Here is a 14847-nt window from a genome sequence, read left to right on the forward strand (position 1 = left end):
CAGTTGGGAGCAGTGCTCCCAGCAGGAGTTGCTTCAAACTGGGCACTCCATGTTTGAACTTCTATATAAGGTGAGAAAGAAACCATCTTATCGTTTGGAGTTTGTGGTAATGTTTTAAACTTACTCAATTGGAAATTTCTTAAAGGAACTAGCAATTTTTTTTAAATGCCATGTTCACACAGTTATCCAAGTCCTAAACCAGTCATCCGAAAGAAATGATTTAGCTACAATATCTGGTGCAGTTTTCAAATGTCACTCATGGGGCCTTGGGTGATCTCAGATAAGACTGGGGCTGCCCTGGGGAAAAGGGGATGGAACTCCCACCTCCTCTTTGACTAGAACTTCTCCCCTTTCAGCTGTCATACTATTATTGGGTTTCTCAGGAAGACAAATACGATTTCATTTGAAGAAAAGGTTTCACTTTTTTGGAAAACTCTTGTAATGGCAATTTTACAAATATACCAGATTGATAATGACAACCAAATGGTGAATCTTCAAAGATAAAAATAAGTTTTATATAAAACTTCAAATTCATTAATTGGCTGGACAAGTGTATGTTTCTGGAGACTAAAGAAGGAAAAGTGTCACAGGATACAAACGCCTTTTCCGTAGTAGAATGGTGTTTGCATATTTCTAACCGATATCAGTGTCCACACCAATATTCCGGAGTTCTCTTTAGAAAGAGTAGGGGAAAATGCAAATCCAACCGTGGGCAAGCATTTCATGCTGGTCCCTGTCTGTTTAGGAAACAAATTATTTCACAAAAGAACCACATTCCATGAAAAGTATGTTTGTTCTGGCTTAAACATAATCATTTCCTCTGAAGTCTGATTCAAGGGAAGCATCTTAAGAAACTCAAAATTACTTAGTTTGTAGACAACTGAATGTCATACTCCTTTCTGAATTTCATGAAAGTGTTTTCAAAATTAACTGTGCCATCTTAGACTATGCTTTGAAACTCAAACGTGTTATTATTTCAGGGCCTTTACTGCCGATTAGATATCAAATCCAGTTACTTCCTGCATTTTAGTGAACTTTTTTTCTGCGCAAACATGTATATGCTTGTTTATTTACAAAAGGTTCCTTTTTTTTTTTTTTTTTTGCGGTACGCGGGCCTCTCACCGTTGTGGCCTCTCCCGTTGCGGAGCACAGGCTCCGGACGCGCAGGCTCAGCGGCCCTGGCTCACCGGCCCAGCCGCTCCGCGGCATGTGGGATCCTCCCGGACCGGGGCACGAACCCGCGTCCCCTGCATCGGCAGGCGGACTCTCAACCACTGCGCCACCACGGAAGCCCAAAAGGTTCCATTTTTAAATGTGGGCTTTGAGTATATTTTTAGATTCTAAATAAATCGATAGGGAGGAGGAGAGCATACGATTCAGAATCCAGACCCTGGGACCAGATGATCTAAGTTCCCATCCCAGCTCAGCCACTTACTAGCTCTGTGACTTTCCACGGGTCACTTCACTTCTCTGTGCCTCGTTTAGTGGGAACGATAAAATGGGAATAATAACTGTACCTCTCTCATCAGGCTGTGAAAATTATAGGAGTTAATATATATGTAAAGTGCTTCGAATAGCACCCGGTATACAGTAAGTGCTCAATAAATGTTAGCCATTATTAGTTATTCTTGGTTTCCTAGTGTAGTCAGGGTATGCTTCGTTAGGTTTAATTGATTATTCTAGTTGATAAAAGGCTGCTATGGAGACTATGAATCGATTAGCACTTTTTATACAAATGGAATATAAATCAATGGTATTCAATTTAAAGACCCTGCTGGTCATAAGTCTACAGACCTTCGGGGCTGAAGGGACAGTACAGAACATTCTTATTCAATATCTTTATTTCCTGGCTGAAGACCCCCCCAGCCCCACGGGGCTGAAGCCACTTACCGAAAGCCACGGAGCAAGGCAGAGAACAGCCAGGATGTGGTTGCTTCCGATGACGCTTCAGGATCTCAGAAGGCTGCAGCAAAGTTTCCATTATGGCATCAATTATCATCGCACTGATAAGCCAGCTACTGGAGCATTCTGTGCCCATCAGAATGACAAAAGCATTTACATATTTGGAACTGTCAATATACAAAGTAAATATAGGTAAGGAAGCTGGCTTTGCTTTACACCCTCATGCTATTCTTTACTATCCTGAGAGAAAATGCTTGCAGTTGGGGGTGTTTCTATGTGTTTGCATTTCAAACATGCCTTGCAAAGACATTTTTTTTCTGTTAAAACTATAATAAAAAAACAGTCTGAAGGATTAGAAATAGAGAAGCCTGGCGCCACCCAGGCTTTACCACTGGAAGCATTTACACCTCGGGAGGCGCACAGATAGGACACACGCAGATAATCAAAGTTTTATTTAAAATTGCAGAACACAAAAATAAACAATATAATATGCTTGAATGTTTACTGTAACATAGAAAAAGGCTTTCAAATACACTAAAACCTTCAATTTTACCCCAAAGTACGCTATGCAGCCAGTCGAAGTGTGTTGACAATCATCGCTCTCTACAGATGGCTGGGGTAGGAGGTAGGCTGCGGAGTTCCCTGCAGGCAGGTGCCTCTTCCTAGTCAGACTGACGATGTTGTTTCTTGTTGTGGCTCTCAATCGCCCTTCTCAGCACCTCATCCTGGATGAGATCAGACATTCTCAGGTCTGTGTGGCTACAGCCAATTTTTGGGCAACTGTGAGGGATGAGAAAATCAAGTCAAGCCACTTTCACCTTAATGCCTTCAGCATAAACTTCTCTCACATGCAAGAATTTAAGTGAGGGCATTTTTTTTTTTAATTGAATGAAAGAGTCTTTAAATTCTATAGTGTTTTACAATTTTCAGAAGTTTCACACAGGTGATTTCATATAATCCCATAATAACCCCTCTTTTTCTTCTCACCCCTATCTTGCCCCTCCCCCTCCCTCTCCCCACCGATAGCCACGAGTTTGTTCTCTGTATCTGTGAGCTGGCTTCTTTTTTGTTTTATTAGTTTGTTGTATTTTTTAGATTCCACAGATAAGTGATATCATACAGTATTTGTTTTTCTCTGACTTATTTCACTTAGCATAACGTCCTCCAAGTCCATCCACGTTGCTACAAATGGCAAAATTTCATTCTTTTTTATGGCTGAGCAGTGTTTAGCCTACTTTTTTTTTTTTTTTTTTTTGCGGTACGCGGGCCTCTCACTGCTGTGGCCTCTCCCCCCGCGGAGCACAGGCTCCGGACGCGCAGGCCCAGCGGCCACGGCTCACGGGCCCAGCCGCTCCGCGGCACGTGGGATCCTCCCGGACCGGGGCACGAACCCGGCTCCCCTGCATCGGCAGGCGGACGCGCAACCACCGCGCCACCAGGGAAGCCCCTGAGCAGTGTTTAAGTGAGGACATTTTACCAAAAAAAGAGCACACTTAAAAAATCCGGACCGATGTGCACTCATACATTTGTTCACCGGGTGCCCACCTGAGCCAGGGCCTGTCCAGCACCGGGGGCAGGGCAATGCCCACCTCACAGCGCTCACTTTGCAGTGGGGGAGACAGATCTTCGCTAACTCAACCGCATAGATGCTTGCTGTGAGTTCATGTGGCATTAAGTGCTACAAAGGCTAAAAAGCAGGGTCAAGGGAGAGAGTGAGCTGAGGGGCTTATCTAGAGGGGGTCAGGGCAAGGCTCACTGGGAGGTCTTATCTAGAACAAGGGCTGCATGAGGCTCGGGCTGGGGCAGCAGCACGTGTAGAAGTCGAGGAGATAGCCGCTTGGTGCCCGAGCAAGGTCAGTGTGGCTGGAATGCCCAGGGCAAGAGGGAGGGCATTTGGAGATTTGGTTGGAGGGCGTGTGGGGCTTTGGATTTTATTTTACATATGAAAACAGTGGAGGGGTGGAGATAGGGGAGGGATGGGATTTGGCTTAACATTTAGAAAAACATGACTCTGGCTGTTTAATACAGAACACAGGCAGAGGGGAAGCAGGGGAGAGAGGGGGGCTGTGCAGCAGCCAGCACAGTGAGGGCAGCTTGGATGAGGGTGTAGCAGTGAGCAGCTTTGGGATACAACCGGAAATAGAACGTACGGGACTTGCTGATGGACCCGATGTGGAGGGTAAAGGAAAGAGCCGAGCTTTGTGCAGAGTCTGGCCCGAGCCCAAGGGGACTGGTGCTACCCTTCACCTCCATGGAAACAACTGGAAAACCGGGTTGGGATGGAGTCAGGCAGGAGCCCTGGTTGCTACATGTTCCCTCTGAAGGGCCCACTAGTCCTCCCAGTGGAGAGACTTGAGTGGGCTGATGGGGACTCAGGGGAAAAGCTGTGGCTGAAGAAGTCAGCGGGTGAGTCACGCTTCTGCTCAGATGTGGTCTCCTCTGAAGGCAGTGGGCTGGATGAAGTCACCTGATTTCTTCTCAGCATGAACCGGACTCTGGTAGAGTGCCCAGCTCTGGAGTCAAGCCAACCTAGGTCTGAATTCTAACTCCAGTGCCTACTTGCTCATTATGAGACCACCGGCAACTCACTTTACCTTTTGGAGCCTCTGTGTCCTCAGATTTACAATAGGGGCAGAAGCCCAATCTCACAGGGCTCCAGGCAACGCAGTGCTCAACAGCTTTCATTCCCTTCGCCATCTCCTATGACTATCACCAGTCTCCTGATGGAAGTTGCTGATCTGTCTATAGACTGCATACCTCCAACACAGACGGGAGCACATTCGTGCCTTCACTTGACCCCCTTATGTGATTGGCCCTGTGCTAGTTCTAAGCACCCAGCTGCAAAATACAAATATAGGTTCCTGCCCCACACAGAGCTCTGGCCCAGTGATCTGAGACAACCCTCCAAAAAGCACAGATCAAAAATAACAAATTCAAGACAAAAGCTATAAACCAGAAGGGGAAGAAAGCGGATCATGGGACCTCTAATTTGTCCAGCAGTAGAAAGCTCAACAGTTCAACACACAAGTGAAACTTTTTCTTGGCCTTGATTTCTGGACCAAGGCATCTTTATATTAGAGGAGCATTAATCAATGTAATGAATAATATGCTTGCTAACAATATTTATATTTAAAATACTGAAATGTGTCCTGTATGGTCGGGGACATGTGTTAAAATGTGATTAAAGAAAGGCAATCATATGAAAGACGAAGGGGGTGATTTGGCCCAGGTATGATGATTTGGCTTTGCGTTAGGGGAAGGATTGGAGGTGCTTGAGAAATGCTTTACGTGGTTTAAAACACCCTGCTGTCTCAAAGTGAATTCTCTCTTTCAGTAAGAAAGTAAATAGGGTGAGATTATGAAAAGGATATGGACACTTTCCTGACTTCAGCAAAGGCATTTTTCATCACTTCAACTTCCATGACAGGGAAATGCAACCTGAAGTCGGTGGCTGAGACGACCCCCAGTTAATGCTTATCAACCCACGGATCATTCACACCGACCGCCAGGCTGTAGTCCCCCCACTTCACAGAACAAAGTCTTTAACACCAATAGTCAGACAGTGAACAAACTGTTTTAGGGAAGTGGAGGGTGAGGTGGGGAGGACTTCCTGATGACATCAGTGGTTTTAGTCAGTAAATGAGAGCATTCTGAGAATGTGTGATGGGATTAACCACACTAGTCAGTTGCAGAGCTGGCATGCACATTATCCCAGGGCCGCCCGTGTCAGACAAAGAGGTCTGAGCTCACTTAGGGTATCAGCCCAGGGGACAGAGGCGTTAACCAAAAAGCCCTCCCAACGGGAGCCAGACGGCCTAAAGACACAACTACAGGCTCAAGGGTGAGGAAGACCTGGGCTCAAGCCTCCTGGCTGTGACACTCTGGGCAACTGATGTCATTAATGGGCCTCAGTTTCTTCCTCTAGGAAGGCAGAGCATAGCGCTGCTGTGAGAAGGAGTAGGGTGCGTGCGACAGCGGTCCAGGAACTCACGCAGGTGCTCGATAAGCTGGTTCCTGCTCTAGGACACAACTTCTGTTCTCTAGAACCTTGTGGAGAAGAGCCGGGCCCACCTACAATGCTGGCAGGAGGCAGGCGTCCTGGGAGCACGGGGGCGGGGCACCTTGCGCAGCACAAACGGGGGGTCCAGGAAGGCTTCCCGGAGGAGAGGTCGATGCAGGAGAACCTTGTTTCTCACCCCGTCTCAAATAAACAAACACAAGTTTCTAAACTAAAGAGGATAAGACAAGGTCATAATGACATGAGACTGAATCAGGGCACTCCTCTTCTGGAGAAAGAACACTCTACAAACATTAGTGCATTCATCCCCACAAGACATCCTGGTGAGCAAGATAGGCGTGGCAACACCCAGTCTTAAGCTCTCGAGTCATTGCTGTGCAAGAGTCAGACCTACAGGCCTGGAAGGAGAGGCTGGGTCCTGAACTGGGGTCACTGACAGGACAGAACATTCCACTGCAGCAGTGGGCAAGCGTGTAAGTGTCTGCTGAGCGAAGGGACCGAGTCTTAGGGGGTCCCCGAGGCTCTGGGGACTCTAGGCCTCAGCATCAGCTCAAAAGTACAGGATTCTGGGTCTGACGAGCTCCTGGATCTGGGCCCCAAGAATTCCAAAGTCCAGCCCAGCTCTAGAAAGCAGGTCTGGAAATGTGAGTGGGATGGATTCCCATCATACCTAAACACAGAGTGTAACTCTATCCTACATCCTCTGAGTCTAAAATAATGTGTCACTAAGCAGTGAGGTAAGTAATACAAACATGAACGGTCTTGACCTCAATAACCCGACTGCTATTCGTTCAGCGCGCTGTAGTCCAAAAAGAGCTTTCTCATAAGTGCTTTGCTTCTCCACTGCCAAGAAATTTGCTGGTCCAGACCTAGACTGGAATTCCCCACTGTTCCTTTGATCCTGAAATTCTGTGAGATGTCGCTATTTCCATTCTACAGATGAAGACACTGAGGCTCTGAGACGTTAATGGACTTGTTGGTAAATGGTTAAAATAGGGCCTCCGAGCGCAATGCTGGAGCTCTGCTATTCAACGACACATTTCTGTTCAACTTAATTGTACTCTCCGTGCTATTAAACGTGACTGTTTGTTAATACAGCCTCTGTTCTTAAACAAAAAAGGAAAGAAATGACTATGGATAATAGGAAATATCTTATAATATGAAAATCATAAGGCAGCTTTATTAGTAAGATAATAGACAGCCTGATTTTTAAGAGATGCGTTTTAAGAAATTATTTTAACTATTGTATTTAGTTAGGGCTAAAGTCTCAACAATGGAGACTTTAAAATGGAGTCAGTGCCAGTAACACAATGTACCTGGAACTCCTGTCTGACAAAACATAGTTGGAACCAACAAGGAGGAAAAACTGAGATTTCTCAGACTGGATGTGTCATAGACATTTTTAAACACAGGGAAGCCAGAACTGCTCATCGCCCTAACATGCGTCCTGGGAAACAACACTAATTCGTGTTTAATCAGGAACCTCTGGAGTGGGTTGTGAAGGGGCCCTGGATTCTAACCTGTTGCCAAATACAATGTGCCTCATCCTCAAGATCCTGTCACTCCAGCACTGGCTCCTGTGACACTCAACTCGCTTATCTCTCATCCCTTCTCTCCCGGCTACATCTCAGGCTGCTTTGTCGGAGTCTTCTTCCTTTGACTGCCCTTTCAAAACGGCAGAGTGCTTTTTTGTGGGTCTATGTTAGGTGCTGGGGGAACACGGTAAGCAGAGCAGAGCTAGATCCTGGCCTCGCGTTGCTCAGAGTCAGGCCCAGGTCCCGTCCTTGGGGGTTCTCAGCTGGCTGTCACATCTGGTCCAGAGTTGCACCTGTGCTGGTCTGACTCCTCTGTATCAATGACCTTACAGTCAACATCTCAAACTCAGAGCTCTCTCCCGAGCTCAAACACCCACATTTTCTGTGCCTCCTGGATACTTCCAGATGGCTGTATTGCTAGGACCTCAAACTTAGCATGACCCAAACCGTGCCTCTTATAATCCTTCCTAAATGTGTTCCCCTTGCAATCTCTCTGCCGGCTAACGACGTCGCCATCCTTCTAGATACCCAGTTTAGAAGTGTCAGTCTTCCTTCCACTTGCTCCCTTCAACTTCCGGCTGCCACATCCTGTCCATCGTAGCTCCACGATCGTGTTCCTCCTCATTTCCTTCCACCTATGACTCCTGCCTCAATCTCGACTCTCATTATCTATAACCTAATCTACTGCAAAAGCATCTGAATTGACATCTTCACCTCATGCCTTTATTCATCCATCTCTTGAACTGCTACCGGAGCAACTTCCTAAAACCCAGGTGGACTCGCCTCATTCCCTCAAAACCCTGCGATGTTCTCTCATGCCTACAGAATAATGGTGGCAAGAATGATGAGGAGGATAATGATGATGGGATAAAGTTTATTGATCACGTGACAGGTACTTTAAGCGCTCTACATATATCTTATTCAAATTTGAAACATACCAATGAGGCAATTACAACTATTATCATCAATTTATAGATGAGGAAACTAATGAAATCATGATTTTTAACACCCTCTACAATAAGTATAGAATAGAGAGAGAATTTACATACACCATTCCCCTACTGCTATTGTCCAGAGCGTCCTTCTAATCACTGGCTAACATGTAATAACTGTCGCCATACCTACTATCTCCCAAGTGGAACAGACTCTGAATAGGGCGAGCCTCTTGGCTAGAAAGAGTCTTCTTCACCGTTCTCTGAAATCCTTCTCATTTTTCAAGGCCCAGCAAAAATAGTACCTTCGCTGTAATCCTTCCAGACTTCCTCCACTTGGACTTAACTGTTCTTACTAAGCGATGAGAACCTGCAGAGTTTGCGGAATCTGCACCCAAGTTATAGAAGTATGACAGAAAAATACCCACCTTTTCCAAATGACGGTGTTACTCAAGTGCTTCCAAACATCATTTACAATTCAAAAAAGGCAAAGGACATTAGAAAGTCAAAGTATGTAATCAAGAAGATGTATTTAAATGTGAGCCTGCTCTGGGAGTTGCTCCCAGCCATCCTGGGACTTGGGAGAAATGTGCTTTTGTATCGGTGCCTGCCCTTTTCAAATCTGACTCAAGGAGAATGTCACAAACTTTAAGGAAGAAGAGATGTGACGTCGAACTATCTGGGAATACCTATTCTTAGCAATTATGTCAAGAAATTAAAATTTTGTTTTTCAGAGAATAAACATAGAAAAACGTTAGGAGAAAAAGAAGGCTTAGAAGTCCAGAAACAAAGAAAATTACCCTCACAAGGGAAAATGAAAGGTTCCTTAGGGAAATATGGTATCTCAGATGTAAGCTGGAAAGTCAAAACAGATAAAAATGTGCTCAAACAATCTCGATTTTGTAATCATTAGGCAGTTCTTCTAGAATAAATAGGGCAAACTACTTGACTGAATGACCATCAAGATATCTGCAGTCTCAAATGCCCTATCTTTAAGTCCACACCCAGATGAGGAGTGGTGGGGAATTCCAGTTCTAGGTCTGGACCAGCAAATTTCTGGGCGATGGAGAAGCAAGCCACACATCAAAGGGACTGTTATCACAAGTCCATTGAGAACTGGTCACACCTGCAATTCCATTCCTTCGACAAATCTGTGATAAAAGCACAAGAAATGCCAATCAAGTCAAAGCTAGGCTAGCCAACTCAGGCTTCTAGGTTATTACAGAAACAGAGCCATGGTCCTCCAGGGTTGGAGCATGTGTGCATGTGTGTGTGTGTGTGTGTGTGTGTGTGTGTGTGTGTGTGTGTGTGTGTGTGTGTGAGAGAGAGAAAGGGGTAGAAATATATATATAAAAGAAAGATTCTCTAAACATTACAATTAAAAATTTTTTTCTCGGCCTTCCCTGGTGGCGCAGTGGTTGAGAGTCCACCTGCCATGCAGGGGACGCGGGTTCGTGCCCCGGTCTGGGAAGATCCCACATGCCGCGGAGCGGCCGGGCCCGTGAGCCATGGCCGCTGAGCCTGCGCGCTGAGCCTGTGCTCCGCAACGGGAGAGGCCACAACAGTGAGAGGCCCGCGTACTGAAAAAAAAAAAAAATTTTTTTCTCATTGCAGTCATCCATGAATTTACTTAAACCATCTGGGAAGTTATTTACGTAATTAAAGATATGAAAGGTTTTCCCGGACAATCAAATCTTGATTATCAAGACCAATTGGATATGAATTCTTATCTTAGAATGATGACTTAATATTTTTTTTAAACAAACTACCTGTACTGCAGGATGCAAAAAAAAAAAAAATTATTTTTTTAACCATTCCTTCTTGTTTGGGTAAGTGCATATAGAAAGGGGAGAAGAAATCTCTTGGTATCACAGTTCTCTATTTTTTTCAGGCTCCAGCACAAATTCGTAAAAATTCCTATTATCTAATGATTAACATTACATCCAATTCCTTTTTCTCGTGTTCTGAAGGTGTGGTTGAAGCTCCTTCAGTTTCTTCCTGAACAGATTACTAATCTGTTCCCTCATGTCCTGTTTTTCCATGTTGACACTATCCCTCCAGCTGAATGGACTTCAGAGGAGAAGTTTAAGTGCCTTTTCCTCCAGCGTGAACGCACCGCCTCGGACTGACCACCCCTGGGAAGGTGTCACTTCCCTTCCTGCGACAACTCACCAGGCCTTTTTCTTCCGCTTGTGCTTGGATTCAATCATGCGAACAATGGCTTCCTCTTCATAGGTGTGGCCACACACTTTATTTTTCACTGGCTTCTTCATTTCCAACTGCAATCAAGGAGACATCAAGGAGACATTCAGGAATGATAGTGATCAGCTTCCAGTAACTTCTCCAAGCCAACAATTATTTGGCGCTATGTTTGCCTAGACCTGGGGCTTCCGAGGTTTAACCTCCCCGTCTCATGGCTCTAGATAACTCCTAGGGCAGATGACCACATCAGAAAATGCAGGGAGACCAGTGGCACCAATGACACTTGGCCTGTGGGCCAAGAATTTATTCCTAGACCCCTAAGGGCATCATTGACTGAAAACTCTTTCCCAGGTATACTCTTCAACTCTCATCCCTTTCCTTTCCTCCCTCCTCAACTCTAGACAGGAAGTGAAGTCAGAAAGCAAACAGGAACCCTTTGCCTCTATGAAGTGAATTGCTTTTTCTTTCAGGGGAAGGAGGAGAAAACAGTACCTGTGTAATGGGGCAGATGAAGTTGGTCTGACTTTGGGTCACAATCATATCTTCATCAACTCCTTCTGTGCCGTCAGCCTCTCTGTCTGCTTGAAGACCATCTAGAGGGAAAAAGGGAAGTTGCTGAGCCTTGTTGGTCTAACACGTCAAGGACAGGAAGGGATGGAAGGGTCTCTTTGGTGTTAGCCCCTGTGCTAGGTGCTTGGATGCATATTAACTCTTCTGCAGGGGAGGCAGGACTATGCCCATGTTTGGTGAGGAAACAGATTTGGAGCAGTGAAATAACTTTTTCAAAGTTACAGAGAGTGAATTTGTAAGGGAGTACTGTTCACTAATCAAGAATGTGGCTTTGGAGTCAGAAGGACGTGGTTATCGTTGTCACTTCCAGCTGTGAGACCTCGTGCTAGCAAGGTCTGTTTTTAATGTCTCTATAACTTTATTGCAAAGATTAAGAGGTGAAGAATTTAGTGTGCTCTGCACAGCTCCTGGCACAAAGACACATTCAATAAATGATAGTTACTGCTGGACAGTACAGGGATTCTCAAACTTTTTGGTCTTAGAACCCTTTTGTACTTTTCGAAATTATTGAGGATGCCAATAAACTTTTTTTTTTTTTTTTTTTTTTGGGGTATGCGGGCCCCCCCCCGTTGCGGCCTCTCCCGTTGCGGAGCACAGGCTCCGGACGCGCAGGCTCAGCGGCCATGGCTCACGGGCCCAGCCGCTCCGCGGCATGTGGGATCCTCCCAGACCGGGGCGCGAACCCGGTTCCCCTGCATCGGCAGGCGGACGCGCAACCACTGCGCCACCAGGGAAGCCCGCCAGTAAACTTTTAAAATGTGGTTTATATTTATCAGGATTTGCCATGTTAGACGTTAAGACTTAGGAATTTTAAAATACGTATTTATTAATTCATTTAAAAAGAACAACTCCATGACATGTGAACATAAATGACATTAAAAAAATTAAAAGTAATTATATTTTCCAGAACAAAAAAAAGTTAGAGATAACAGTGGCATTGTTTTACATCTGTGAAAAGATCTTTAATGTGTGGCTTAACAGAAGATAGTTGGATTTTGATATCTGTGTATGCGTCCAGTCTGTCGTGATATCACATCACATAGCCTCTGGAAAAAATTCACTTATGAAAAGAAAGAGAGTTGAAAAGGGAAAATGACATCTTAGTATCATTATGAAGATAGTTTCGACCTTGTGGGTACCCTGAAAGGCTCTCAAGAGTACCCTAGGGGTTCCTGGCCCACACTTTGAGAACCACTGAGTAAATGAGTGGTAGGGCTAACTTTGAATACAACTTATTTGATTCTGATATCTGTGTTCTTTTCATGGTCCTTGCCCCTCACCAAGGGAAACTAGATAATAGATGGCTTCTGAATGGGGTACTGAGAGAATCTCGCACGAAAGCCTTTCTTTCTGGAGAAGGCAGACTCGTCATTCCGCACTGAAATCAAAGATCAGTAGTGTTTTAAACACAAGTGTGACCGTGCAGTGACAGTGTAGTCCTTCCTCCTCCTTTTCCCCCTCCCTTTCTCTCTTCTCCCTTCCCTTCCTTCTTTCATTTTGGCAAAATATTGAATATAGACGTTAAAAAGTGCCTCGCTTTTAATGTGTGAGGGAAACCCTTTTCTTAAGTTGAGATGGTTCTGCACATCTTTTAGTTCCTACAACTGCTGGCCCTGGCCTTCCCTTTGGCCAGATGAAGCATATGCTGGAAAAGTACTACTGGGGGCAGGAAAAGGGCCACAGAGCACTTGTTCAAGGTCACCCAGTGAACTTATGGCTGAAACCCAGGGATTCTGCCCCCAATTACTCTGTTTTTTGGTAGGGGTTTCTCTTTGTTTTAGCAACTAGTGCTATTTATATGCCAGCTTGTTGTATTTTGTTAGAGACATGTCCCCCAAACAACACTTATTCCTTGAAGAAGGCAAGAGTGAAGCCCTCAGAGCTTAGGATTTCCCGGACAGAGCATTTTCTAACCATTGGTCATTAAGGTACGATGCCTGGGGCCTTTCAGCTTTTCAAGGGCCGATAAAAAGGTCTGAGACCTTGAAAACCATTTACTGGTTTCAAGACAGGATAACTACAAACGGAAAATAATCAATTTTAAAGGTCTACAAAATGTAATGTTGGGTTAACTTCATTAATTGTTGATTTGGTAATCAAAAATATTTCCTTTGGAAGCAATATATACGCTGGATTTAGGTTTTAATTTAATAATTCCCAAGTACGCTAAGATAATTGCTGAGAAATTAATAGCCAATTATAGGTTAAATCACTTACTTGTAGTCAACCGTCTTCCAGAGCAAAATTGTAAAAATATCTTCAAAAAATTTTGCCAGCAATAAAATTATATTTAATGTGGAAGTTGCCATAGTTTAGTATGTTTGCTATGATGTGAGTTGGGGCTTCTGAAATAATTTTCCTTAGATCTATGAAGAGCCTTTGTGCTTCCCAGAACCTGCCTTTGGTATGAATAGCGCAAGAGTCAGACTCTTAAAAGAGTCCTCTTATCAACCCAATGATTCTTCACGATGGTTCAGGAAAGTTGGACAGGTAAGGAGAAAAGTCAAGGAGCAGAGCTGAGAGCTATTCTGATTCTCTGATTCACTTTCCAAAGCCTCCTCTTGCGGGCTGCTGCCGCCCATCTCTAACTGTGCGTTTGACAGTCAAAATAAAAGTATCTCTTTGTCCATTTCTTACAGGGCTTACTCTGAACTGATAGATTTCTGACTGTATACGTTATACTGTGGAATTCACCAGAAAATCTGTTGGATGAATAACAGGGTTCAGCCAATGTGAAAGACTGTGGGTTTTTTGTTTTTTTTAATTTTCTATTTTTAAATTTCAAAAAGTAGAGGAAGCAAGAAAGCACAACTCAAATGCAATGCCAACCACTAGGGAAGGCTGAGCGGGGAACTTAGAAGCTGTAGGTGGCTATCAACAGCAGTGATCACGAAAGAAGAAGGTGACATAAGTGAGACTGGGAAAGAATGCCAACGGTGAGTAATAGCCCACGGACCGAGAGTTCTAAAAAGAGAAAGAGCCTCAATAGCTAAACTTCTCCGGAGCTAGAACATTTCCTCACCCGAAATCTATATTTATAGAAAGTGATATTAACGTTGGGATTCTACAGTGTGCTAAAACAAAAGGTCACATCTGGCAATAAATATCACACTAATCTATACAAAAAGACAAGACTTTTTGATAAGCCCGCTGAAAGGAAGATTGGAGAGAAAAAATACAGATCGTCTACTAGAATCACGAAAGCTTTAAACTGAGGTCATTTATCCTTATTCTCTCATTTACTGGAGAAAACGGAGATCCAAAGACATTATAGGTTTTGTCCAAAGTCATGCAGGGAGTCAGTACAGTAAATCAATGTATAGCTCTACTTTCTTGGCCTGCTTAATTTGAGTACTAAAACCAGTGTCTAGGTTCTGGGAGCCATCCCTCCCTCCCCCAGATTATTATTTCATTAATCATAATACCTCAAGTTTACTGACTGCTCCATAGCAGCTACTATGCTGAGCACTTTATATACATTATTTCATTTAATCTGCACAAAACACCCATGAAGAACAGCTCTATTGTTATTCCTACCGAATAGACAAGAAAACTGAAGCCTCCACAATATTTTTAAGGCAAAAGTAGAAAATATCAGCATTATAATAAAGAAATAAGTGGATTAAATCCACTTGTTGGGCTTCCCTGGTGGCGCAGTGGTTGCGCGTCCGCCTGCCGATGCAGGGGA

At 44.3% G+C, this 14847-nt stretch overlaps 1 protein-coding gene across 6 annotated transcripts in view; it reads right to left on the minus strand.

Moving 5' to 3' along the window:
• Window positions 1-1916: 1916 nt before the first annotated feature.
• The window catches only part of NSMCE2 (NSE2 (MMS21) homolog, SMC5-SMC6 complex SUMO ligase), a 232010-nt gene continuing 219079 nt past the window's right edge, over window positions 1917-14847 (minus strand). For 2 of the 6 annotated variants that reach the window (XR_008619526.1, XM_055091293.1), the window contains one exon: window positions 11117-11182. Coding sequence is in view for 3 of the 6 variants with exons in the window: in XM_028500663.2 (XP_028356464.1) it covers window positions 2565-2682; window positions 10560-10666; window positions 11082-11182 (326 nt within the window). In the remaining 3 variants the exon portion in view is untranslated. Of the gene's footprint in view, window positions 2029-2374; window positions 2683-7129; window positions 9539-10559; window positions 10667-11081; window positions 11183-14847 lie in introns of those variants that run through there. The other 4 variants (XR_003683461.2, XM_028500663.2, XM_007127774.4 and 1 more) reach the window with 4 other exon arrangements.

Source organism: Physeter macrocephalus, chromosome 15, assembly GCF_002837175.3.
Source record: "Physeter macrocephalus isolate SW-GA chromosome 15, ASM283717v5, whole genome shotgun sequence".
NCBI lineage: Eukaryota > Metazoa > Chordata > Mammalia > Artiodactyla > Physeteridae > Physeter > Physeter macrocephalus.